The following is a 26,868-nucleotide window of genomic DNA, read 5'->3' on the forward strand; positions in this document are numbered from 1 at the left end:
TCTGTCCTCCCCTAGTCAGCCCACTGCTGGTGCAATGCCAGCCTCCATGGTGGCCCTGCGCGTGTCCTCCCCCCAGCCACCCCAGCTTCCTGCCAGCTCTTCCTTCGTGTCATCTGCACAGGGTCTTCGCACCTGTGGCTTCCTCTGCCCGCAGCACTCCTCCTCTCTTTCTGCTCAGACCTCACTCAACTGCATCATCGCCTCCCCTGAGAAGCCTTCCCTGATCCACCCTGAGTTGGGCAGAGCCCCCCCACTCTCAGGCCTCTCTCTCCAAAGGAGGTTCGCGCTGGTGGGTTCGCGTCCACCTGTGTGGCTATCCTGTCTCTCCCTTCTCCTCTCCGTGGGTTAGGGACTCTGAGCCCTTCCCACCTGACCATGGTATTCCCAACCCCCGTCACAGATGGCTCAGCAGGGAGCCTAGCAGGGGTGCCAGGGGTTGCCCTAGGCAGGCCCAGCAGGGAGAGAGCAGAATCACCGCTACCCGAAAGTCAGCCCTTGCTGAATGCCACACCGTCAGTGCCACACCATCAGGTCTGTGTGCTAGGGACTCTTCTGAGCACTTTGCCGTGTTAAGTAACTTCATCTTCACAACTGCCCCATAAGGGAGGGGCCATCATGAGCTCATTTCACAAAGGACAAAACAAAGGTCAGGCGGGGTAAGTCGCTTGCCCAAGGCCACACAGCCAGGGGGAATGGAGGCCAGGACTGGAGGGTGGGGTAAGTCACTTGCCCAAGGCCACACAGCCAGAGGGAGTGGAAGCCAGGACTGGAGGGTGGGCACAGGGATACTAAAACCAGGGACACACACACACACACACACACACACACACACAATGTGGAGGTGGAGACAACCTGCACCGCTGGCCACCCCAAGCCTGTCACTTTGTGGCTTCCTCAGAGAGCGCTGCTTGGCTCCCTGAGCCTCTCTTTCTCCATCTGCACATGGGGACAGCGAGGCTGGGTCTGCAGGACTGTTGCGAAGCCGCACACAGAGCACGATGGGGAGCACCTAGAACCCAGCAGGAATCCCAAAAGGAAGCCACTAGTTGACAAAGCTTCTTCAGGGGCAAGGGGGACTGTTCTGATGGGCAGGGTGAGCCTGCGGTTAATGACGGAGAAAGGGACAGCAAGCCTGGGAGGCACGGTGGGGCCACCAGCGACACAGCTGTCACCCAAAGTTCATCCATCACTCTCACTCAGCGTCCTCCTGGTGGCTCGGCTCTTATTTACCGAGCGCACTCTGTGCCCATCCTCACTTCAAAGGAAACTTAGAGTAAGATGCACACGCGAAGCCTCCGCAAGCCTCCGATTCCTCACCCACGGAGCCGCGAAGGGGAAACGTGAGGGGAAAAAGGCCTACCATCACACGGAGTAAGAAACACACACATCTCTGCAATGCACGCTTAAAAAAAAGATCACGCTGCTAATATCTGGTTTCCCACCCTCTCGTGTGCCCTAACGAGAGGAAACAGGACAAATCTGACAGTGACATTCATCTCTGTTATGCCCCCTCTCCGGGGAAATATGTTTATTAATGTGCCTCTTCCCTTGACAAATTACTAAATAGAAAGAAAAGCCCGGCACTCATTTCCTGGGGTTTCTCCCGTGACTTACGGCCGGGAACACGGCAGAGCCTTCGTCTGCAGATGTGCCGCTCCCAACACCGGTCAGCCACCGGGTGCCTGGCCTCACTGGGCAGGCACCCGATACCACCCACGCCTGTCACCTCCTCCCTTCGGAGCCTGCCTCACCCGAAGCGCTTTCTGTTGCTCGCCCATCCGTTAGACCCCTGCACGGTGCCGAGAGCAGGCCAGGCGTGGGCTGGGCATGCGGGAATGCCGGTGAGGAGGGCCCTGACCCGGCCCGCGAGGCCTCAGTCTCTAGGTGAGACACGAAGGAGGAGTCCGCGGCACCAGGCGGGATGTGCAAGGTGCCACAACAGAGCGCTCGAGAGGGAGGCTTGTCAGCCTCCCTGGGGCAGTGGGAAGGGCAGGAAACGTGAGCAAGAGCCTAGGCCCAGGAGCTGGGAAGCCTGGGGTGAGGCGGACCAGTGTCGCTTCCCAGCTCTGTGATGAAGACAGAGATCCCGGGACCCTGGACCGTGGCGCCTCCCCTGCGAAGCGCCTTCATGAGGCGGGTATGGTGAGACAGCTGGTGCAGGCTTACCAGCGGACACACGGACACCACTCGGCCCGTGCTGTACATAGCAGCCCCGCCCCTCCCTGACCTGTGCCCTGCCTCAGTCTCCCCGCCTGTCCCAGGCTGGGCATGGACCCTCCTGCCCGACTTGGGCCTCTGGCAGTGCCCCCACCAGCTCCTCCTGCCTCTCTGTGGTGTAATCAATGTAATTGGCTTCTGAAAACTCCCCGGATCCACAGAGAGCATAAAGAACCAGCGTCAGAATGGAGGTGACATCCGAGTCAAATTAGTGTCAATATGACGATAAAATACACAGCTCGGAGGAAATATAGGCTGTAAACAGACAACATTTCAATCGGAAACATTTCAATCTTCTCAATGTGGTGGGAGTGGGCGGAGGGGGCTCGGTGGCAGCTGCTGCTCTGTTGTTAAATCACCAATATTCAACGGCATAACACGAGGAAATTTCATTTTAGGGCCCGGGTGACAACCGGTGAATTCTCCGCTCTCCAGAGAGCTGCCTGGCAGAATGATGACCTTGGATTCCCCGACTGGCTGTCTGTCACCCTCCCACGTGGTATCGCTCCCCATCTTCCTGTCGTAAATCAGGTCCCCTTTAAGAACAAGAGGAGATGGCTTCACCCATCCCTGGAGGCCAGAGGGGATGGGCTCTCCCCAGAGCCCGGAGAGGCCTTCCTGCCGCCACACACGGGCCTTGGTGCCTGGAGGGGCGCAGGGCTCTGCTCTTCAGCCCACGAGAGCCCCATGGGAGACTTCCACCCCTGCGGTGTGTTCCCAAATGGAGGGTGCATACATGGTCCCGACGACGGAGAGAGATAGGGCATCCTCCTCTAATAGGACATGTTTTCCGCTTCGGGAAGAAACACAAAGTTCTACTTTAAGATCCATTTGCTTTACCCCAAAGGTGAGTCTGTTAAAAATATATCAAATACACAGTCGTGCAAGCGGCACTTGGCTCAGGTAAAAATTTGTGGGTTGGGGGCAAGGCCGTGTGGGATGAAGACCCATCCCCATCTGCCTCGGCTCTGTAGGCTTCCCTGCCTGGCAGAGCCTGTCTCCACGCCTTAGCTGGATAGTCAAGGCTTCTGGAAATCGCTCTCCCCCCCTAGTGCTCCCTCCTCTGGGAACACGAAGGAAGGTGCTGAGAAAGGAGGTTGGGGTTGGTAGTGTGGAGGTCAGGGTGGACATTTCCTCCAAGGGGATCTAGAATGGGGCCTGGCACATAGTAGATGCTCAGTAAATATCTGTCAGACAAACAAGTGTGTGTATGTGAAAGACAGAGACAGTCTCCTGTCCCCGACAACCTGCGAGCTCTCGAGGCTGCTGTACCCCCATAGAGCTTACTGTTCAAGATCGTGTTTATGGGACTTCCTGGTGTGAAAACACATGTCCTTCCACAGGTCTGAGCTGCGTGGTCGGCGCTGCATGAGGCCTGCACAGTTTCTCCTGTGAGAGGCTGAGCAGAGAGGAACCTTATGGGGAGATCCACTCACATGCTCTCCGGGGTGGTCCGAGGCATCCAGGAGGGACCCTCCACAGGCCCATGCAGCTGGGACCCGCCAAAAACACAGGCATAGGCAGGGCCTTCCCTGCCGCCAGGGTTCATGGGAGAGGAGGTGCCGGGGACACCCCAGAGGCTGGACTGAGCTGGACTCAGACCTGGGCCGACAGTCCGCCTTGCACTCAGCACCCTAGCGCTGCACAGGCTACCTCGTAGGCACTGGGGCTGAGCGGCAGTGCCTGACGCATTTTCCACAGCTGAAGCCAAGGGCCCGATTCTAGCTTAAACGGGTTGAAGAAGTCCACTACGGGAGCTCACCCCGGCCTACTCTGATCTCCTTGGGCTGGACCTGATTGGGAACAAAGGAAAAGAAGTCATGGTTCCTCAAATCCGTGGTTAAGAAAAGCCCCCTGCTCCAGCCTACGCTGAGCTGGAGGAACCGACAGCCCTGCTCGGGCTCAGCTGGATCTGACGATGGTTCCCACTGCATCCCAGGGCCGGACGTGCTCCCAAGGCGGAAGTGGGAAAGATGGTGGCACAGTGATGAGTTGCCCAGTAGCCCCTGACGAGAGCAGGAGCTCACCTGCCCCTAGGTGAGCATGCTTCCTCCCTCCTCCTGCCTTTCCGCCTCTCGGAGATGCTTGGCTCCTGATGCTGAGCGGCCAATGAACAAAGCTGCTCCCCAGCCCCTTCCGGGCTCCCTGCGAGCCAATAGCCGCTTCCCCCGAGCGGTTTCTCCCCTAGCTGGTGTGAATCTTGACATTTCAGGCTCTTCTGTAAACACCAGTGACTCAGCTCCTCAACAAACACAAAGGGGCCTTGTCAGACACGCTCATGGACCTGGTGGAGCTGGCCACCTGGCCACGTACGAGAAGTACAGTCAATTACAGTCAGGGTGCCTCCGGTCCCACGGGTGGCCCCAGAGGCCTAGGGCTGAATTTGGGCAGAGTCTCCGGAAAGGTCCTAGGACACTGTGCATACGATGGGGTGCAGGAACAAGGGAGGAGAGTGGAGGCCTGTAGGCAGGGCATCACACAGCAGAACTGCACTGTGCAAGGGGACAGATGAGACCGGAGAGGAAGACTGCTCGGCTGTGTTCTAGAGTCTGGATTTCACGCTGAGGCCGTTGGGAGCCGCGCAGGCTGACCACAGAGAAGGAGGCAGATGACCGGCTGGCCTGGGCAGGGGAATGCGGTGGATGAGGCGATGGTGAGGACAGGTGTCCAAGAAGGCCTGGGGCCTGAGCTTAAGCAGCAGGTGGACAGCAGTGCTGACAATGAGAGACAGAAGTCTGCAGGAGGGGGTGGATTTGAAAGAGGGAAAAGGATACAGGTGGAAAGAGATGGGAACAAGCATTCATTGAGTAGCTACTATATGCTAGGCACCAGGCCGTGTTCACAGGTATGATGTCTTTCAGTATATTTAACCCACACAGCTTTCAGGGCTTGGGATCATCAACCTTTGGTGCTGTCACCACCTCAGGGCCTGGCCACCACAGCAAGGACGTAGTGCAGCCAGGCCCTGACCCAGGGTTGTCTGCCGCCACCCTCCTTCCTTCCCCCGCACGGTCAGGCCTGGAGCTCACTGCGCCCCACCCTCCCATCCTGCTCAGGCCCGGCTGCCCTGTCCTGAGCCTGAACACCTTGGCCCAGCGGGTTCTCCCTTGGGGCATGGCTCATGGTTGGTGGGGGAGCATGCTGCTGGAGACAGGAAAAGCCCCAGGGAAAAGCGGATGATGCGGTAACAGAGCAAGGCTCCGGGCAGGTCACTTGGTGCTGGGAACCCCAGCTGTCTCATCTTCGAGGCAGGATCACAGCTCTGGCCTCACAAGGGGGCTACACGGGAGGATGTGGGTGGAACAGAGGCAGTTCTACCTCTCACGCGTGCACATGTGGGCATGCACACACACATATATATACGCACACATGCACGCACAGACACACACAGGCACCCATTCACAAATGCACACACACGCACATACATGCACATACCCACACACATATGCACACAACCACACAGAGACATGCAGGCACACACAGCAGATGCTCAGGTTTGCGAGTCACTAGAAGACTCCCAGTTGCCAGACTCAGTCTTTCCTGCTCTGTAGGGACACCTGCCTCTTCTGACCTCCCTTGGCCACAGTTTCTCGCTCTCTGTCCACTTTCCTGCTGGCCTGGTGCCACCCTCAGGGCCATGGAAGGAGGACCGTGCTTGGAGGAGGCTGCCATTTGTCATCTGGATGCGGCTTCCGGCACACACCCTGGTGACGGTCATGCACTGGGGCGCTGCTGTTGGGTTTCAAACAGTGGTAAGTAGCACAACCCATACACAACCTGCCCTGAGTTCCAACCGCACCACCTCCACACCGCCTCTCTGCCCTGACAGGGTTTCTGTGCAGACGCTGGCGCTCAGGGCCAGGGGGAGTGGGCATCCCCGCGAAAGCAGCTGTGAGGTGGGCATCTGGTGGGGGGAGGATTAGAGTTTACCCGGTCCCAAGATGCCAACTACCCAGACCAGCTGATCTTCCCTCAGGGCCGCCTGCAGCCTCTGAGTCTCCATTAGTGACATCTCTGTCCCCCAGCTGCTCAGGCCCCAGACATGGGGTGGCCTCGACTCCCCTCTTTCTCTCCATTCTCATTCAACACGGAAACAAATGCGGAGGCTCTGTCTTCAGGGACTCCCTAAAACATGGCCACATCCCACCGCTGCTAATCAGGCCCACGCTTCCACCATGCCCCCAGTACATTCTCAGACCCGCCTGGAAGGAGAGTCCTTGAAGACTCAGTCACGTCTTTCTTCTCTGCCAGCCAACTCCAGGGAAAGCCAGACTTTGCGGAGGCCCGACTGGCCAGCCTGGCCCAACCAGTCTCCTGCCCACCCCACCCCTCGCTCCTCCCCCAGCAACACCGGCCGCCTGGCTGTCTCCGCAGCTCAGTGGGCACACTGCTGCCTCCGGCCCTTTGCACTTGCTGCTCCCTCGGCCCCGAGCACTCTTTCCAGAGCGCTGCCCGGCTCCCCGCCTTCGATTCTGTGTCTGAATACCATCCTCTCGCCCAGGCCTCCTCCGCTGCCTCATTCCAAATTGCACTCACTCCTTCCTAGCCCTCCTCCCACAGCCCGGCTTTGTTTTCCCGTTCCATTTACAATCGGCCATTTTAGTGCCTGATTCCCTAGTGCGGTGTCATGTCTGTTTCTCCCCACCATACTGTGAGTTCCACAGAGACAGAGACGTGTGTTGTGCTCACTGTGGTGTCAGGGATGCATGAAACACTTGGCTGTGGTGACTCGGTACGTGTAGCCTTGAAAGCCTCAGTCCCCTGTGGACAGCAGTTGTGGCAGGTGCTGGGGAATGGCCCGACCTCTCCTTAGGGCCCCTGGCCCCCCAGGCAGCAGCGAACACCTTCCTCAGCCTAGAGGGGCGCTCGCCAGCCCTGACCCTCGATCCTCCCAGACCCCACCCCGCGGTTTCCCCCGGCCGGGCACTCACCATCCACTGGGTTGAGGTAGTCGTGGAGGTGGGGTGCGCCAGCAGCACCCCCACTCTGCATCAGCAGGTCCCCGTAGGGTGTGGGGTGGCCCGCCATGAGGGTCATCTGGTGGTAATAGTCTGAAGGATTGGTACCCAGAGCAGGAAGGCCAAACAGTCCCCTCTCCTTCAGGTGCTCCTGGGCCACTGCGGGCAGAGGGGAGAGAAGGAGCCATCAGAGTCCAGCACCGGCTTCGCCTTTTCCCACTGGAGGAAAGAGAAACACACCTGGCCTGCGGGGGTCTCCCTTGGAGCCCTCCTGCCCACCCCTGGCCCCATGCTCCCTGCTGCACTCGCATCTCACTGAGCTGGGTGTGTTGCTGCCCCCGAGGGAGACAAGATCTCTTCCATTTCCTTGGATTCACAGACAACCTCCCCTCCTTCCCTCCAGGCCGCATGGATGCCCAGAGCCCCAGGCAGACCGGATCCACGGTCTGGCAGCGTCTCCAAAGGAGAGAAGGACGAATGTGGAGACGCCACAGCGGCAGACAGCCGGGCCAGGTCGGTCTCTGCCTGAACACTCGGGGTGAGACTGCTGCTGAGATCCCAGGCCTGGCCGGATAAAGCCCATCGCCTGGCAAAGTCCACCTGCTCCCTGACCCTGAAGCACAGAAGCCCTGGGCTGCTCCGACCCTGTCCTCTGCCCTGCCCGCGGTTTGGGGAAGAGGCAGGCAAGATGAGGTTCAGAGTCTCCGAAGGGGCCTGGCCTGGATGACGTGGTGTCGGGGAATGAACGGAGTCTGGACACTAAGCACATGCATTGAGAGTCCTGGTTTTTACAAGTTGTGCAAAGCCGGGAGGTTGGACGCTAGAGCACAAGTTGCCAGCCACTGTGCCCACAGCCTCTTGGCAGGCACCAAATGAGACCTCCTATACGGCTGGCAGATGGAAGGAAGCAGTCAACGGATGCTGTCTCCTCCCTATCTCACGCCGTATCACCAGAGACCATCCTGGCCTCCAGCCAGGCTGACCGGCTGTGGCCTCTGCCTGCTCTGTCCATGCCTGAAACGCACTCCCTGACTCCTCCTTGCCATCCACTCCCCTCCCGAGCCCTTCCCTGAGATCCTGCTTGTCCCTAGTCATACAGGGCCTGGCAGAACTTGGATCACTGGCGAACTTTCCAGGCCTCACATGGGCAGGTTCTGGGGCTGGCACAGTGTAGGACACACACGGGACTCAAGTTCAGATCTCCCGACAGCTGCTCTTGAGCTTGATGTGCTCTCCCTGGTCGCTCGGCCACTGGGTCCAAGGCCAGGGAGGCCTCAGGATGTCTGGTCTACTTCCTGCCGGAGTCAGGGCCATGCAGACTGGCCAGGTCCCCTCTGGTGTTGAACCTGTTGTGGGTGGGGAAAGTGGGGGTCCCAGGAGCTACATCAGCATTTATCTTGAACTCAGGCATAACAGTGCTCCATCAACAGAAAGCCTCTCCTCTGGGGATAGCCCCATCTCTCTATCCCATTCTTCATGGATCACACTGCAGTCAGCAGAGACTACAGCATCATGGCTCCTGGACATTTCCAGGAGGGATTCTGCTCCTCCTATGGCCACATCTCAGGGTCCACTCTAGCCCCTTGCCTGGGAACCCTGTCACATGCAGATTAGCTTCTTGGGTGGCCATAACGAATTTGCACAAACTTGGCATTGACTGTTGTTAAAACAACAGAATTTTATCTTCCCAGTTCTGGAGGCCAGACATCTCAAACTAAGGCGTTGGCAGGGCCACGCTCACTCCCGAGGCTCTGGGGGAAGACGGTTTCTTGTCTCTTCTAGGTCCTGGTGGTGGCTGGCTTCCTTGGCTTGCGGCCGCATTGCTCCCATCTCTGCCTCTGTCTTTACACTGCCTTCTCCTCTGTGACTTTTTTGTTTTGTTTTATGTCCCTGGGTGGGGTGGGGCATGGATGTATATGTCTTCTTTGTGTGTCTCTTATGAGGACGCATGTCATCCTAAATCTAGGATGATTTTGTCGGCGCAAGATCTCTAACTTAGTGACATCTGCAAAGACCCTTTTCCAGACGATGCAACACTCAGGTTTGGGAACGAGGATGTGGATACGCCTTTTGGGGGCACCACTCAGCTGCCACACCGCATGTGAACATCGACACCAGGGCAGCACCTGGAGCTTGACATGCATCTCGTGCTCTTCGCCAGCCCAGCACCAGCTGGGTGACAGGTGTGATGTGGACAAGCTCAGGCCCCCGTCCACAAGATAGCAGCTCGGCATGGAGGGAGCACAGCCCTAGAGCACGCTGGCTTGGACAAGGCCACTCAGGGGACTCACACAGAGTTCAGGGCTGGGTTCCGACCCTGAGGGGCCACTTCAGAACGGTGCAACGTCCTGGCCAGCCATTTGCAAGCTCCGTGGATGCAACCCTTCACCTTGTCTGGATTCTCTTCAGCGAGAACCAGGCCAAGCGCAAACCTCCCCGCCAGCAAGATATGGTGCTGCTTCAGGGAAACTTTCTGCACATTTGCAGGCTATACGTTTCTTTTCCATTGGGAAACCCCAGCCCGCACCTTCCCGGAGTCAGGTCTCTGTTTCAGCTCAAGGTCACACCCATGGGAGGGAACACATTTCTCTGGGGGAGAATGGAGTTAGTGACCAGGGAGTCTCTGCCCACAGTGCTGCCAAGTGCACATGCAAATGTCCTGTAGCCCCAGAGGGAAAGTCTCAGCTGGGCATTTTTTGAGAAGATGCAGCATGGCTGTTTTCAGGGATGGGAGCCATGGGAGGCTAACAGAGCGATGTCAGGGGTGGCATGGGGCTGTGGGTGATGGCCATGCCGGACTGGGCATGGGGATGCATTTCCCACAGAGACATCATGGATGGGGCTGGCCTCCAATGTCCAGTGTGTTTTTGTGCATGTTTATGTGTGGGGTAGGGATAGGGTCTAGCAGCATAACACTTTAGATCTGAAAGATGTATCTGGATCATGTGACTCTGCCTTTTTCTGACTGAAAGTAATCACATTGGGAGTGGCCATCAGTTCTCTAAGCCAGGCCATTCAACTCCCTCTCAAGCACCTGAACTGAGAGACACAAAGCCACAGGTCCATCCCTGGAGCCTCGAGGCTGGCCTGCCGTTTGTCGCCCACCTGTGTCGACACGCAAGGGGCAGATCAAACAAGGGTGTGGGCAGCCCGCTCTCCCCTTTCTGCAAGAGGCACCCTCACACCACACCCCTTTTGCTTAGCCCCTGCAGACTTTGAGGTGCTGCAGCCAGTGGTTCTCACCAACACAGGACCTGCCCAAACAGAGCCCTACCAGGACTATCGTGGTGAGTCACACGTGGTGTGCAAGCGTGGTGCTCACAGAGGCTCTGTCATGAGCTCAAAAGCCAGTGGACCCCAGCCAAGCATTGACTGAAAAACCTGCTGCTCAGACCCGGGGGCAAGGAACGCCAAGCGACCGCCCGAGAGGACCAAGGCTGAGGAGTCCACAGGGCTGGCAAGCGGGGCTGGCTGTGCTGACCGAGCCCCGGGCTGCCCGTCGCGACTTGTCCCGGGGTCCCAGCTGCCCCTCCACCCCCAGGCCCCACTCACCGTCGGCGGGGCTGAGGCCCCTGGCTGCGGAGATCATGGACAGTGTGGGGCTGCTGTGCACTGAACGGAGGTAGTGCTCCATGTGGGGGTTCACGTAGGGGTGGGGCGCGTTGAACGGGGACTCCCCAGGGCCGGCAGGGTGCGGAGAGAGCCGGATCAAGGAGATGTCGGAGATGACAGGACTGCCGCTCAGGGTGGGGGGCCTGCGGAGACAAAGGGCGGCGGTCGGGGCGGGGGACGCGTGGGGAGCCCCCCGGGAGCCCCAAACCCACACAGCGGTCCTCGAGCCTCAGGTGAAGCCTTCCCAGAACAGCCCGCACTCTCGGTGGGATCGGCCGACAGCCTTTGCCTCCTTGAGGGTCTGCCGTCTTTCGCATCAGCCAGCGAATGCAGACTTGGAGCCACAGGTCAGTGGGGCCCCGTGGCCAGTCTGGTGCTGGAGAACAAATTCTGCTCCCCGTGGGGTCTGCTGGAGTGTGGGCTCTGCGTGGGCTTCCCCAATGCCTGCTCAGGGCTGGGTGGGCGAGAAACACGGAGGAAGGGTGGAACATGAAAAGACGAACACCAGGCCGAGTGCAGTGTATGTCTGTAGTCCCAGAGGCTGAGGAGGAAGGATCGCCTGAGTCCAGAAGGTAGAGGCTGCATGAGCTGCAATCGTGCACTGCCTCTGCCCTGGGCAAAAGAGTGAGACTCCTCACCACAAATAAAAAAAAAAAAGAATGCATACCAGAGGCAACACACACAGGGCCCAGACTCCTAAGAGTATATGTATAAAGGAGCGGAATCAGGAGAGGCCCTGCAGGTGGGGGGCTGGGAGCGGGTGCTGGAGGCCACTGGTGTGACCCAAGCGGCCACGGGATGGGTGTGAATGAAAAGATCGGGATTCAAGAGGGCTTTTGATGCCAGTGAGCCATCACCACAGTCCTGAAGCCCATCGAGGGTCAGGTGTGCGTCCGGGTGGGTCTCTCTGGCCTGGTGTGGCCGGGTCCAACCCCATGCGCCCTGTTCTGCCCCCCAGAAGGTGCCAGATCTGCTTAACGTCCCCACGGGCTCTTGCGTCTGGCCCGCCAACCCGGGGCCCCCTGAGCAGTCACAGGGGTGTTTCAAGTCATCTACTCCAAAACTCACTCGCTTAAGACCAGCCAGACTTTAGAGGGAAGCAGTGGTGAAACCACAACGACATCCCGACAACCAAATTTACCAAGACTTCATTTTAGTTCTTCAGAAAACAGGAACTCTCCAGGATGTGACATAATGCAAAGAAACGAGTACGTGCCAGAGTCAGACGAACCTGGGTTAGGATCCCCAACGAATCACAGTGAGCAAGTAGCTTCACCCTGGCCAAGCCTCTGTCCCTATCTCACAGGGCTGTCATAGGGAGTTGAGAGAGGGGAGCTCTTATTCGAGGGTGAGAAACACCCGCTGAGGGCTAACCCAGAAGCGCCTGGGAGGCCCCGCACACTCCACACTGGACTGATGTCGGGCTGTGAAGGGTACCGTGAGAGCAGGTGGTTTCAGGAGGGGAGTGATGTGTCCACTGGCTGAACAAACCAGAGACAACGCCTGATCGCATTAACGCTCCATGAACACCGGGCGTACGACACAGCACAAACGGGGACCCAAACAGGTGACATCCAGGTACCTTTGCATGTGGGTTTCTCACACTTCCCTGGAGGCCGCTGCACTGGATCTAGGGGTGAGCCTCCTGCTATGTCATCTTCCAGCTCTGACAGATGCAACTGCCCTGGGCAGGCAGATCCAGGGAGCCCTCCCGGACACCTCCACGCTCTGTGTGTTTGTCTATGTCAGCATTTGGCCTCAAATGCCTTCCTGAGCCCTACGCCTTGTCAGCAAACTTCTTCTTGTTCCTGTCAGCCCGGCAGGGGACTCTGGGTGATGCTCTCCCTGAAGCCCCTCCCCCTGGCACAAGATCCCATCTCTCTGCTCCCCCAGGGTGCACCGTTCTGGTCTCAGGCTGACAGGGCCATCTCCCAGGTGACCAGGCTCTACCTGGGAGCAGGGCGAGTGGGAGGCACCTTTGCACACATGGAACCTGGCAGGGAACTGGCACCGTACAGGTTCTCAGAGGGGTCCCCAGAATCAGTGACAGCCCCATGTCTGAGCGCCAGGCACCGAGCTTGTTGACAAAGGTCATGAGTCATGACCTCAAGACAGTCTTGCTCACAGGTGACCCCTAGGGATAGGTGGCCCTGCAACCATGCTGCATGAAGCATGGGAGTGAAGAGATATCGTGTGACTCTTGGCAGAGACTGCTGTGTGTGCCCAGGAGAGACAGAGCCGTACCCATGCACCCTCTCACCAAAGGCGGGTCCTGTTGGCCCTGGCACGTGACTGCAAGAGGATGGATCTCGCATTCCCGCCAGGGGACAGGTGTCCTACGAAGAGGAGCCTCGGGGAAAGCATCACCTCTGTGTGGCTCCTGGGCAGACCCGGGGCTGAAGGACGCAGGCTCCAGAAGGCTGAGTGTGCCCGAGTGTCCGCTGGCCGGGAGAACGGAGAGGACCCTCCTGTCCTCGGACTCTTTGGTCCTTCCCCAGACACTCCAGGCAGGGCAGGTTCCCAGAACCCAGAGGACACTGGCTGGGGTCTGAGGTCACGGCAGCCTTTATCACTTAGGACCACCAGAGCCGGTGGCCCTAAGTGGCTTGCCCAGGCCCTGGGAACACTGGACGCCCTGGTCCCGAGGTTGCCCTGTGGGGCATGCTGGCCATAGCAGAGGGCCCTGAGATGGCGGCAGTCACATGCAGACTTCGAGCAACGTGATGAGGCCATATGGCAGTATCCGAGGTGACCCAGACCTCACTGGTCTCCCCAGACAGGCCTGGGGTTAGGCATCGTCATGGCTGTATGGACACTGCTGACATAAGATCCCGTCTCTGTGCTTCCCCAGGGTGCACTATTCTGGTCTCAGGCTGACAGGGCCATCTCCCAGGTGACCGGGCTCTGAAGGCAGCTGGGTCTGGAGGTGACAGGTGAGGCCTGGGTCCCCATGTGGAGGAACGGGGACCTTTGTCTTCACAGTCAAGTTGTCCCAGGTGGGGGAAGGTGAAGACCATCTCCCTCTCCCCACCGCATGCCACCCCCAAGAGAGTCAGGGAGCCTGGGTCTTTCCTAGGATACCCCCTTCCTCTCCCAGGCCCCAGGCTCGGTAGAATGTCCGGGGACTGTGCCCAGATGTACCTGGCCCAGCTCACCACAGCAGCCCACGAGGGATGCACTGGCCGTGTGACTTCCAGGTGGGCACGGGAAAACCCTGCACCAACAGCTGGCCTTCACCGCAAGGAATCAGCGCAAGAGGGAGTCCCTTCTCCATGCCGCGTGCCAGAAACAGGCCAGCAAACGGAGTCTCCTCACATGGGCCTCACTCCCGGGTGGTACTCCCCTCCCCAGGGGCCAGCCTCTCTCTGAGAGCCACTGTCCAGAACCCTCTGTATCCCTGGCGTGACCAGGCAGGAAGCTCGGGGAGCACACTGCCTTACCTACCCCAAACACAGGCAACTGGGGATGGAGAGACAGGCTGCTCCTGACAGCAGGGCTGCCACAAGGTGTGCCGAGCACCCTTGCTTTCCCAGTGCTGGGAAGCTGCAGCGCTGGGCCTGGAAGGGGGTGCCCAGCCACAGAGCCACCTGGCAGAGACGAGTCCAAGGACCTTCTTGGCATGCACAGGGCAGGGTGGGCTCGAGAGTCCACCTGTATTTGGACACCGCCTGCCCTTTCAGAGCCCTGGGTCCCTGGCTATTCCTAATCCTTCCCTTAGCTACGTGGTCTCAGCCAGGATGCTATCCATCTCTGGGGCCTCATCAGGTTGGCATGAAAAGCCTGGCGCCGGACACGTGGTGGGTGGTTACCATGCATTCACACTCTTCCCAACCCTCCTCAGCACCAAGTCAACTGGAACATAGAGTGTCTGCCAACCTGGGATCCCAGGGCACCCAGTCCCCGAGCCAATACAGCCATGGGTGACTGTTTAGACACCTCCTCCAGGAAGCCTCCTGACATGGCCCCACTGCACAGAGCCACTTAGCTCACAGCTGTGCCCTCACCTGGACACCTCCTCCTGATGGGGCTGACGACCTGCCAGCCATCAGGGGCCCAGGTACACGGATTTCCTTTTTGACTCTAAGTAAAAAACTCACAATATGCACTTTATACCCATTTTATAGATGAGAACACCCCCGCAGGGGCCAGGTCTCTTGGCCAAGGTCCCTCAGCGAGCTGCTGGTGGGACCACAGCCAACCCAAGCAGGGGTGTGCCGGCACTTGCACCTGGGCCCCGGGCAGAGGAGCGGGGGCTCTTGGTGACGGGTTCTTGGTGAGCGGGGTTCAGGGTAGATGCAGGATCAGGAAGGGGCGGTGCCCGTGAACAGGACGACCTCCCACCCTCAACTCCGACCCCACCTCCGCTCCAGCTCCCTTTTCTGTCTCCGTCCCCACTCACCCCCTATCATGTACAAAACCGCCCCTTGTGTAGAAAGGGCGATAAACACCCGGGGACGCAAATGTCCCAAGGGAGCTCACGTTGACAGACCCAACAGCGCCGAAGGGCTGGTCTCGAAAGCCAGCATTCCCAGCATTACAGACGCGTCTGGGGCATGAGGGGGTTTCCTGGTGGCCCCCAAGCCACACCAGCACTGCTAACTTACACGGTGGGCCTGCGGGGACCAGAGCTGCTGTTCCGTGGACACTCGGCCCTGCCCCAAGCCCCGTCGCGGCGGATGTCACCGGTGCCAGTGAACAGAATGCTGTGCTGGAAAGGTGACTGCTGGTGAATCGGAGCCTCCAAGTCAGGCTGGCCCTGGCAGCAGCCCCCGTTCCCCTTCCATTTCCACACTGCCGTGCACAGGGGTCTGGGGCTGAGGCTCCTTCAGGCCTTGAATTCCAGCACTGGGCAGAGCACCAAGGACGCAGCCTTCAGGATGGGAGGAGCCGCCAGCTGCGTGAACTTCACTTAAAAGATGGCTGCAGCCTCCTCCGTCACAGAGGCACGTGTGCACCTCGCACACTCCAGGCCGTGACCCCAGCCCAGAGCCAGTCTCCAGGGTGCTGCCTTCAGCCCCTCGGGGCAGCTCTGAACGCATCAGAGCCTGATTCCACCAGTTGTTCCTTCCTGCATCTGTCTGTACTCCCGGCAAGGCTTTCCCAAGTGTTCACTCTGTGCCCAGGGACCTATAGGGAGTGCAGAACCCAGGTGGAAGAGGCAGACCCACATATCAGGTCAGCATAGGTCAGCGTGATAGGGGCTCCTGAATCTGCCTGGAGGCGTGGAAGAAGGCTTCTCTGAGGAGGTGACAATTGGGCTGGGTCCTGCAGGATGAACAGGAGTTCATGAAGAAGTGCATTAAGAATAAACGAAGCAGCGTGTGCAAAGAAAGGCTGAAGTGTGAAGTTACGTGTGTGCGGGTTAGGCCTGAGCGGCAGGGCCCAGCCCACAGAGCACTGCAGGCTGGGTCCACGTCGCACCCACTTTCTTTCTTCTGCTCTAGGCAGGGCGACGTGGGACCCGAGCCCAGCTGATCAGAGCGTTCCATATTCCTGACACGGTGATTGGTTCAGACACGGGCAGGTGTCTAAGACAGCAGCTCTGGCTGGAGTCTTTGAGAAGGAAGCCCCCTCAGTGTGCGGAGGTTGCTGAGCTGGTAGGATGCATGTGAGGGTCGTGGGGGCCTTGGGGGGAGATAAGCACGAAGAGGGCGCAGCGAGCGCCAGAGGGACGGTGAAGGCTCGTTTCTTGATCCCGGCCGCTTCGCCGAAAGCTAGCGCTCTTGGCCTTCTCAGTTGCTTGAGCGAAGATGTTTGTTTCAACCAGCTGGAGCTGAGCATCTCCAAGAACTCTCAGGGCAGGCTTCAACTCTGACCGCCTCCCGCTGCCCAGAGTGGTCCCGGGCCTGGCACCCTGCAAGGCAGACCTGAGCTGCTGGACCTGTCCCCCTGCCCGCCTCAGGACTGGAGGAGAGGGTCCCAGACGTCCGGCCCACAGCCCTAAGGCTGGCAGGGCAGCGGTGCAGGTCCTTCTGTGTCTGGGCACGAGGCCCAACAGGGGCTCTGGGTAAGCAGAGCAGCCAACGGAAGCCCCCGGGGTGTGTGTGTGTGTGTGTGTGTGTGTGTGTGTGTGTGTGTGTGTGTGTGTGTGTGTGTGTGTGTGTGTTGCATGTGCTAGTGACAGCAGCAGCTGGGAGCAGGAATCTGCCTCACGGGGGAACTCTCGCAGTGCAGCCGGCAACTCCTCCCAATGCCAGGCTGCAGGCAGGGAGAGGAGAGGTCACTCCTTAGCGGGATCCTTCCTCTTCTCTCCCTCTCCAGTGCGGGATCCCTGGCAGCAACCCTGGGTGGGACGTCAGGACTAGGCCCAAAGGCCAGCCCCATGGCTGGGGGAAGTCGGGAGGGAAAGGGGAGAGAGGAGAATGGCAAATGTAGCCGAGGTTGGACTGGACGGCTGTGGTGCTAAGCCCATGGATACTGCCCCCAGGAAGCTACTGCGGACAGAGTCGTCAACATTTGCTGAACACCTACTACACACAACACATCCAGCAAACCTGCGAGGTAGACTTCATTATCTCCATTTTAAAGGGACCAGGACGCTGAGGCTCAAGGACACCCGTGACCCACCCATGGCTGCAGAGCTGGAAGTGATGGAGCCCAAGGGGAAGACCGGTCTCTCTACCTCTGCGAAGTCAGACTGGGCATGCTGACGTTGCTAGCAGTGCGCTGAGACACAGGCTGCTACCTGTCCAGTCTCGCTGTCTCTGCCCTCGAGAAGCCTGGCGTGGCGGGCCCTTGGCAGACAGCCCCTCGGTGGGTCCCCAGGCTGACTCGGGATGTTGCAGGTGGAGGAGGTGGTCCACACTGGTGGACAGAGCCCAGACTTTGAAGTCAGGCAGATCTGGGTCTGAATCACGGGTCTGCCGCCATTGTGGCCTCGGTGCTCTCTGCCCCAGGCCCCTGTGTCCCTCCCCGATAGGACGGGGCAGTTGTGAGAAAGAACGAGCCAGGTGTGGGACATGTGTCACGCAGCAGCAGGCCCTCAGGTGCTCTCTCATCGAGCAGACGAGGACATGGAAGCGGCTCTAAGGGTGGAGTGACGCGTCCTCCCCTTCCCACCTGGAGTCCCAGGCCCCTTCCCCATGTGCCGGCACGAGGCTTCTGGCGAGAGACACCAGGAGGGGCCAAGGCGATGAGAGCCCCGCATGGCTGTGCGTCCCTCGGCGCCGTGGCTGGGCCTGAGGGAGCGCGCCTGACCCGTGCAGATGGGTACTGTCCCTGGAGCAAGACCGTCGGGATCACGTACCCAGCGGGCGTGTGGCTTCTGCGGGCTGGAGGCCCGAGGAAGACTCTGATGGGTGGGGAGCAGGGAGGGCGTCTGATCCACAGCACAGCCCGAGCCAGGGTGCAGGGGAAGGAAGTGTGGGCACTGGGGCTCCCACGCCCCACCCACGTGCCGCCTGGGGAAGCGGAGTGAGGCAGAGTCGTCCAGACTCAACACGGGCCATCCGGGTGGGCTTTCCCACTTGGGGTCAGGAGCCAGGATGAGGAGCCCCCCCGGCACCCCAGAGATGGCTTTGTTTATAGGCCTCCAGTGCCGGTCAGTGAGGCCAGAAACAGGCAGAAGCTGGCCCTCTGGGTCCCAACTCCACAGACAGCCCTACTGAGAGCCAGCGCGACTGTGGCGCGGTGTGACCACCGTGAAGCCAGCGGCAGTCGGGGATGCCGGGGCCCAGGCACCCCCAGACTGGCCCAGGGGCTGCTGCTCAAGAGAAAGGGGAGGCCCAGTCACTTGGGGTCAGGGGTGGGTGAAGTCCGGCCTCAGTGGTAGCAGGGGAGAGGCCCTATGGCCCTGGCCTGCCTCCTGGCCACGTCCTGTGTGCTGCTCGCTGGTCCTGGGCACAGGCCGTGCTTGCCCCTCCAGCCACGCCCTCCCCCTGCACTCCCCTCCCCAGTCGATCCCTGCCCTCCCGGCAGTGGTGCCAGGGGAAGCTGAGTGAGGCAGGGTCATCCAGACTCGGACCCTTGCTGAGGTCAGGCCGCCTGCGAGGTGCCCCAGTGGGTTTGGCGCCTTCCTTCCACCCTGAGCACGCCCATCCGTCTCAGCCGATGACAGGGCACCCTTGGCCATGGGCTCACCCTCAGCCTGTGCCCTTGTGTCTGTCTCTGCTCTCATGGCTTGCCCAGCACCTGGCCCTGCACCCCCGGGGCATGGAACCTGTGCAGTGTGTGTCTGCTGGATGAATGAGTGAGTGAATGAGTGAGTGAGTGAATGAGTGAATGAACAAAGCAGGGGCTATGCCCAGTGGAAGGCACAGGCACTCCTGCAGGAGTCCTGGGTGGTCCCAGCTCAGCTCAGCTCACTCCTGGCGTGTGGCTGGGAGCAACTCATGCACCTCTCTTAGCCTGTTTTGTCTTCTGCAGAAAACAATTACAATGGTGACCTTACAAACCTGTCACAAGGAGCAGAGAGGAGGTATATGGGGACTGACGACGTCTCCCAGAGACGTATCCACGTCCCGATCCCCGGACCTGGGAACAGGACCTTATCTGGGAAGAGGATTAGGCAGATGTGATCGAGGCCAAGGTTTTGAGATGAGGAGAGCCTGGGCACCCTGGGTGAGCCCTCCATGACATCCCAGGGTCCTTACACGAGCATGGAGATTAGACACAAGAAGAGAAGGCTGTGGGACACGGAGGCAGAGGTGACAGGGACGCGGCCGTGAACTGAGGAATGCTGGCAGTGCCAGAAGCTGGGGGGTGCATGGGCAGAGCCTCCCCGGGGCCTCTGCGGGGGAGTTTGGGCTGCCTTGATTTCAGCTCTGTGATACTGATGTTGGGCTTCTGACCTCTAGAGCTGGGAGAGAGTGCATTTCTGTGGTTTGAAGTCACTGAGTCTGAATAACTTGCTACAGCAGCCGCAGGAAATGCATACAGCACGGCAAGCATCTCGCCCTGGCTTGGAGCCGGCCCTTGGGAGGCGACAGACGTCGCCATCCCTATAATCACACGAGACTGTAGACTCTTAGAGAACAGGGTTTGTGTGTTGCTGCTAGACACAACCTAGGCCCAGTGCTGCTGCCTCTGCAGCAGGCTGGCAGGGAATGGGAACCCCCATGCTGGGGTACGCTTGGCAGAGGAGGCAATCCGGGCACGGCATTCCTACCTCCCTGCTCGCAGGGCTATGGGACGTGTCTCCCCCGCTGCTGCCTGGATTACACGGTCACTGACTCCCCAGAGCCAGAATCCACAGGGTGCAGCCCCAACATGCCAAACCCTCCTGCCCTGGGACTGCTGGCCTGTGTGCACCAGCCCTGCCTGGGGGCCAAGATGTCTACCACCCACCAGGAGCACAGGGCCGTGGGGTGGGGTCAAGGAGCTTGGAAACAGGGGGGCCGGAACCCCCTGCTGGTGCTGAGCTGTTCAGAGCCAGGGGCCCACTTTCTCTGAAACACTGGACAGGCATCCTCTGGGCTCCTGGGTCTGCTGGCAGTGAGCAGAACTCCCCAGAGACCAGCCTTGCATCTGTTCCTCCCTAACCTGGGACTTCTAATGCCAGGGCAGGGTAGGTGTGTCTGTCCTGCCCCTCGAACCCTCTCCCAGGGCAAGAACATTGCCTGCACCCTCGGCTCTACCTACAGCAGAAGAAGAGTGCAGAAAGTGCCTCTGGAGGGAACCTCCTCTCCAAGGTTTCTGTTTGTTGGTTTTGGTTTTGTTGGGTTTTCTGCTTTGTTTTGCATGTGAAACTGTCTATTGGCAAGCTGGCCTACTGTGTTTCCCATACATGCGTTTAAAACGTTCCAGAAATCAAATCCTTCCCAAAATGTCCCGGCGGGGGGGAGGGGGGGTTACATTCTTAAAGAGACATCTTCCAAATTCTTTTGGAAGATTCTGGAAAACTGCCCCACGCTCAGCCCAGGTTCCGTGCCCATCTGCACTTGCCAGTGTCTAGGTGGCAATCTGTCAGGATGGGGAGGGTCTGCACAGAGGGGCTGGGACTACAGCGTCCAGCCAGTCACTGGTTTATGCTCATGTCCACACACCATTCCATCAGATGATGCTCCCTGAGTTTGAGCCCCTGACGGCACTGGGTGGGAAGGTGAGGGTCTGAGGAAGACTAGGTCAGGACCCTATGACTCCAAGCAGTGAGGGGGTGGATGGTCACAAAAACGACTGACAAGTGTGCACTGGAGGTGTGTCCGGGGGCACCAGCATTCTCAGGGTCCACCCTGAATTTGCACATGCACAGGTCTCATCTGAGCGAGAAAGCACCCATGAGGCTGTCAGGGGGTGCTGCTGCTGGGTGGGGTACCCCGGGTCCCATCATGAGCTCAGGAAATCACAGACCCCCCAACCCCATAGTTCACACTGGGGCCTTGGCCAGATCATCATGGGAAGGGGGAACCTCTAGGGTCACAGAGGGGGCGGGACACTGCCTGTAGCCTACAACAGTGCACAAGGTGTGGAAGCAGGAGGAGGAGAATTCATCCACTCTGCTGGGGCAATCTGAGAGGACTTCCTACAGGAAGCAGCACCTGAGCTGGGCACATACTCTTCCAAGAGAATGAGAGGGGACGAATGGGGCAAACCTGGTGTTCTGAGATGGGAAAAGAGCTAAACGAGGGCAGGCTACACTGAGGAACAGCCACCACAGTCCGGAGTCTGGCCAGACACCTGAGCGGGAGAGAAGGTGCAAGGAAAACCTTAACAGAAATGCCAGTTGTCCGCCCGAGTCACCCTACCATAGGAGCTGCTCCTCCTCCAAATCCACCCGCTGCTGAGGACATGAGGGGACCAGGCACAAAGCGGGAGAGGATAATTGCAACACATGTCGCGAAGCATGCAATGAGCAGCCCCGGTGCACAACTTGCTTATTCAAATCAGTGGGGAAAAGACATCCCCATAGAACAAGGAGCAAAGGCTGAACAGGCATTTTACAAGAAGGAGACCATGGCGCTAAACATATGCAGGAACGCTTGGCTTCTTCAGTAATCAAGGAAACAGAGTCACAGGGAGATGCAGTTTTGGCGAAGGCAGCATGTTGAGGACCTCGGCTGGGTGGTAAGGATGTGGGGCTGGCTGAGCTCTCAGACTGCCCTGGTGGGAGTGAGTGTTGGTCAAAGCACCCGGCAAAAGTCAGGCTGCGCCTGGGAGGGTGAAGACGTGAACACCCGTGACTCAGCAATTCCCTTCCCAGACACACGTTTAAAGAGCTCACCGTGCACGGGCTCAGACAACGGTGCCAGAGAGCTCCGGCAGCAGCGATGACATCAGCAAAAACAGACGTGTCCCAAACGCCCTCTACGCGAGCTGCTTCAGAGCAGTGAGAATAAACGAATTAAGAGCCCCACACATTGACGGGTGGAATCTCTGGGACATGATGTGCCCTGCGAAAGCAAGCTTCCAAAGAACGCATCTGCAGAGATTCCATTTCTACAAAACACCACAAAGCAAAACGCAACCCATATATTGTCAGAGAGCCAGACATAAGGTGAAACTTATGACAGATCCAAGGGAGCAGGAACTCTAAATCCTAGAGAAGGGTGGAGCGGGAAGGACCCAGGGCAGGACAGTGTGGAGCACACGGGACCTTGGAGGTGCCGGCATAGCCCCGGTCCTCAGGCTAGGCAAGGGACCAGGGTGTATGCGTCACAATTACTCAGATACTCTAAACATGCTTTTGTTATTCTTTCGCATGTCTTCAGTGTTTTTTTATTTTTTACTTCTGAGTTACAGTTTTACTCTGTCCTCTGGCTGGAGTGCAGTGACATGGTCATGGCCCACCGCAGCCTTGATCTCCTTGGGTTCAGGAGATCCTTCTGCCTTAGCCTCTCGAGTAGCTGAGAGGATGGGTACACGCCACCACAACTGGTCCATTTTTTGATTTTTTTTTTTTGTAGAGACAAGGCTTTGCTACGTGCTCAGGCTGCTCTCAAACTCCTGAGCTCAAGCAATCCTCGCCGGGGCCTCCCAAAGTGCTGGAATGACAGGCATGACCAGCCTTCGATATCTAATCAGACCAGCGCTATTAGAGAGGATCGCCGGGTGGAAGCCAGCCTCTGGTTGGAAATCGGCTGAGTGGATGGGGACTCCGGGGTGGGAGCAGGGTAGTGGCAGAACTTGTGTGGGGGCTGAAAGGTGTCTGCGGCTCAGTGGTTGTCTCCCAGATCACCCAGTGGGCCCTCTTGGCCGTGACATCTATCCGCTGCCCAGCCCCCTCCCAGCCAGCCCCGGCAGTCTGCGACAGACACACATCTGTATACACATCCCGTCTGTGCGCCCCTTTGCTCACCCTGCTCCCATTACAGACCCGGCCACTCCACCAGACCGGCCGAGCGCCAGCTTTCGGCTGTCACTCCCTACGCAGAGCCCTAATAAAGAAATCACTGTTTTCGGTCGACAAAGAGCAGATTTCTTACTAAGTAAACACTGATGTTTGGGTAGGGAAATGAGGTTATAAAATTTCGCCTACAAGGGAGGCCATGCAGATGGACTTGGTTATGATCTGGCCGCACAGTCGACAGCGGCGAATGCGATCGCCCACCCCTTATCATGGTCCCCCCTTCAGAGCCAGAGGATGGGAAGGTTATCGGCTTTGGCAGACATAAAAAACCACAGGCGGAAAAGACAAGAGGGAAATCTCAGGAAGGCTTTTTTCCTAGCAGGGGAGGGGAGGAGACGGGAGGGGAGGTGAGAGGAGGGGAGCCTGAGAAGGCCTTGGGTTTACTCCACGTGCCTGGCGGGGCCCAAGGAAGAGGCCTGGGGGGAGCGGGGATTAGGCCCTCTCCCGGTGACCTGAGGCACTGGTTAACCCCTGGGTGTGTGGGGCGGTTGTGGGGTGGGAGGGGTGGTGGGTGGGCTTCATCTGTAATAGGAGCCATCCCGGCTGAGCACTGATGATCTGAATCTTACAAAGCCATGGTGGGAATAAGAGAGTAAGCCATGTGGTCCTGGGAGTGGAGGGTGCAGGGCGGCCTTCCCTCAAGGGGGAGATCTCACTAGCCCTCACCCAGGGTTCGAGCAGTGAGAACAGGCCTGGGCCCACACAGGGCTGAGTGGCGAGAAAGAAACTCCTCCACGGCAAGATTTCTCCAATGCCGGCCCGGCCTGCCAAAGTGCCCTGTGGAATTTCTTATCCCGGAGGCCTGTCAAAACGAGATGGATAACCCTGAATCGTTCAGATAAATCTCTTCTTAGAGGTGGGCATGCCGCCGATTTTTACGAAGGCTTTGAGTTCATTTGTATGTGCCCCGAGAAGGTTCCCCTCCTTCTCAGTGGCACAGGGGTCTTCCTGGGATGGAGGCTCCCAGTGGAAAGGGGGTAACCAAGAAGGGGGTGGAAGGGGGGTGGGGGAGAGGCAGGCTTCCTCGGCTCCCTGCTGACGATTGCTTTCCGTTTGTGCTTTCTGGTACTCTGGGGTCCCTCTTCACCCCTTCTGGCATGCCCGATTGCTGCCCCCTCTCCAACCAGACCATGGCGTATCTGTGGGCAGCAAGACCGTTCCTCCTTGGGCCTGCATCCCCCACGCCTGGCATGAGGCTGGCACACCGTTGGCACAGGGTGAGTGGCCTCACACGCGTGAGATCTAGGAGCATCTCCCACTGATTAAGCAACTCTGAACTCTTGCTACTTTGCCTGGGCTGGGCAGGCCAAGCGCACATTTCAGAAGCACGGTTCCCAGAAGGACAGGACGGAGGAGGGGCCTCCCAGCGTGCCCAGCATATTTATTCTTGCTGGGCACCGGGCACAACATTGGTGAAGGAAACCTGGAACAGCAGCGGCAACCTGGCCTTTTAAAGCACGGGGACTCAGGGCCATGGCACTGCTCACATAATCCTGCCATACATGTTGACTCACGCTGGCAGAAGTGAGCCCAAGTGACAGACCTTGGGACAAAGAGAAATCCAGCAACAGGGAATTCGGCTGAATACATGAATGCGTTCAGTGCACTGGCGCCAGCTTCTACCCAAAGCGGACGCTCTGAGTATGTACAGTCTAAGAGGTCTCCCTACCTCCAATGCCAACCCAACCCACCAATGCCTGACATTTTACTGTTAGTAATTGATTCCTTTGTGGGGTTACTGTTCTGTTTCCACACTTGTTGACAGGAATAACACCCGGAAGCCCCAGGATCTGCGGTGAGACTTTCCTTCAATTCTGGGGATGATCACAGCACAGGGGAGAGCTCAGGCTTGGGGGTCAGGTCTCACCAGCTGAGCCGTCTTGGGAAGCTCTTACGTTCTGGGAGCCTCTACTTTTCTCCTCTATGAATTGGGGAGATCGTCACCCGCCTTACAGGGTGTTGGGAGGACTGAATATGACACCATAGGGCCAACACCTTGCAGAGTGTCTGCGATGAAACATAGGTTTCCTCTGGTGACAGCACAGTGGTGATCCCAGCAGAGGGTCCCCGTCGCTCACTATAGACCAGGCACAGTCCTACACACTTTACATATACTCACTTACCTGGTCCCCATGGCAATTCCACATGGGGTACTACTGTAGCCCCTTTTAGAGATGGGGAAACTGAGGCTTGTGGCGGCCAGGCAACCAGTCCAAGGACATGTAGGGTATAAGCAGCGTGAGTAGGATTTGAACTCTGGCCCCACCCCATTCTGCCCATGTCCTGGCAGTATGGATGGGAAATGCCCGAGACAACGGGGGCTGCTGAGAGACAGGAGGCGAACCAGAAAGGTCACCTCCCGCTCCTGTAGGGCTTTTCTGCCTCAGCCCCTCTCCCTGGTTGTTGTATATTCCTGCCTCATCACACCAATATCCACGTTAGCCCCTGGGCCCTTCCTGTTCTCAGCCGGCCACACCAGCTCTCTCCAAAGCCCAGAGCCGGGCAGCTCCTCTTCTGCGAGGGACTGGCATTCAGCAAAGATCAAAGACCAGGCCATCTTATCAGACACGCTCCTCATTAAACTTTTACAGGCCAGATTCCATTATAAATGAGCTGTCTGTCCCACACAGCCCCAAGAACGCATTCCTGCCTTTGGAAAGCTGAGGCTCTCAGAGCCAGGGAAGATTTTAGCGAGGGGGGAGGGGTGCAAGCTGCCCGGGGTTCAAATCCCAGCCGTGCTGCTTACTAGAAGTGCAGGTCTTCCCATGCTTTGGCTTCCCCACTTACTGAGTACTGAGAGTTCTGCCTTCCTTGCAGGGAGGGTGACGTGGCATAAGCAGAGGCTGGGCATAGGCTTCTACCCCTGCCCCTCAGCTGGTCTGCCCAGCACCCTGCAGCCCAGGGAGGGGAAGGGTCTGCCTTACAGACAGCCAGGGAAGGATGGGGTAATGCCCCACAACCATGTAGACCCAGCTTTGGGGCTCTCTGTCCACCTGGCATCCAGGTGCTCCGAAGAAGTGGTCAGTCATGGTGGGTCTCGAGGAAGAGCTCCCTGGAGGTAGGGAGGCGGCAAGGACCCAGTGGAGAGGAAGGCCAAGGCCCCACGTGGGTGACCCCAAGCCTACCTAGCATCTCCTCCCAGGAGGCAGGCAGACACGCCCTACGGAATTCTCCTTTCCCCGGGCACTGAAAGAGACAAGCGTGTTTGCTGAGGGAGGAGACGGTTCTTTGTGAAACACAAAGAAACCGATCCCCCAAAGAAAACCAGCCTTCTGTGACTCGAGAACCTGGGGTGCCAAGCCGAGAACCAAGAAGAGAACACCCCAGTGTCTTTCCGCCCAGCCCACCCCCTGGGCGAATGGCTGAGGACAGAGTCACAGGGCCCAGGACGACGCGTTGAGTCACAGGCTGAGCAGGCTGCCCTGCTGACTAGCTCAGGATGAACCGATGCAGTCTGCAGGGAAACTGACCTTGGGAAAGCCATCCTCAAATGCCCCCGGACTGGGAGGTTCATGAGCTCAGTGCAGCAACAGCAAAGAAACTGCTCTCTTAGGTGAAGGCGGTCCAGCACGGGGCTGAACATCCCCCTTAGGCTGCAGTCACTCTTCACAGCTCTCTCCGGGGGCTCGGGGTAAAGCACATTTGCGCGACCAAGTGTGTGTGCAGGCGGGGGGGACGCAGAGGCCCCCGTGCCCACCAGCTGGTGTTCCCTCTCCTCCCACAGAGTACCTGGGTCAGGGTGTTGACTGCACGAGTCAACAGCTACATCTGAGCCATCTGTCCCAGCAAGAGTCCCTC

General features: G+C 58.6%; 1 protein-coding gene across 1 annotated transcript in view; it reads right to left on the minus strand.

Moving 5' to 3' along the window:
* The window catches only part of LOC103268188 (zinc finger protein GLI2), a gene marked incomplete at its 3' end in the record, with an annotated part of 184,745 nt that overhangs the window by 24,177 nt on the left and 133,700 nt on the right, over positions 1-26,868 (minus strand). The window contains exons 3-4 of the mRNA XM_008065728.1: positions 10,728-10,930; positions 7,149-7,334 (exon numbers count right to left, since the gene is read on the minus strand). Coding sequence (XP_008063919.1) covers positions 7,149-7,334; positions 10,728-10,930 — 389 coding nt within the window. The remainder of the gene's footprint in view (positions 1-7,148; positions 7,335-10,727; positions 10,931-26,868) is intronic.

The sequence above is a fragment of the Carlito syrichta genome, unplaced genomic scaffold (assembly GCF_000164805.1).
Source record: "Carlito syrichta isolate Samal-C Ts95f unplaced genomic scaffold, Tarsius_syrichta-2.0.1 Scaffold308801, whole genome shotgun sequence".
Classification (NCBI taxonomy): domain Eukaryota; kingdom Metazoa; phylum Chordata; class Mammalia; order Primates; family Tarsiidae; genus Carlito; species Carlito syrichta.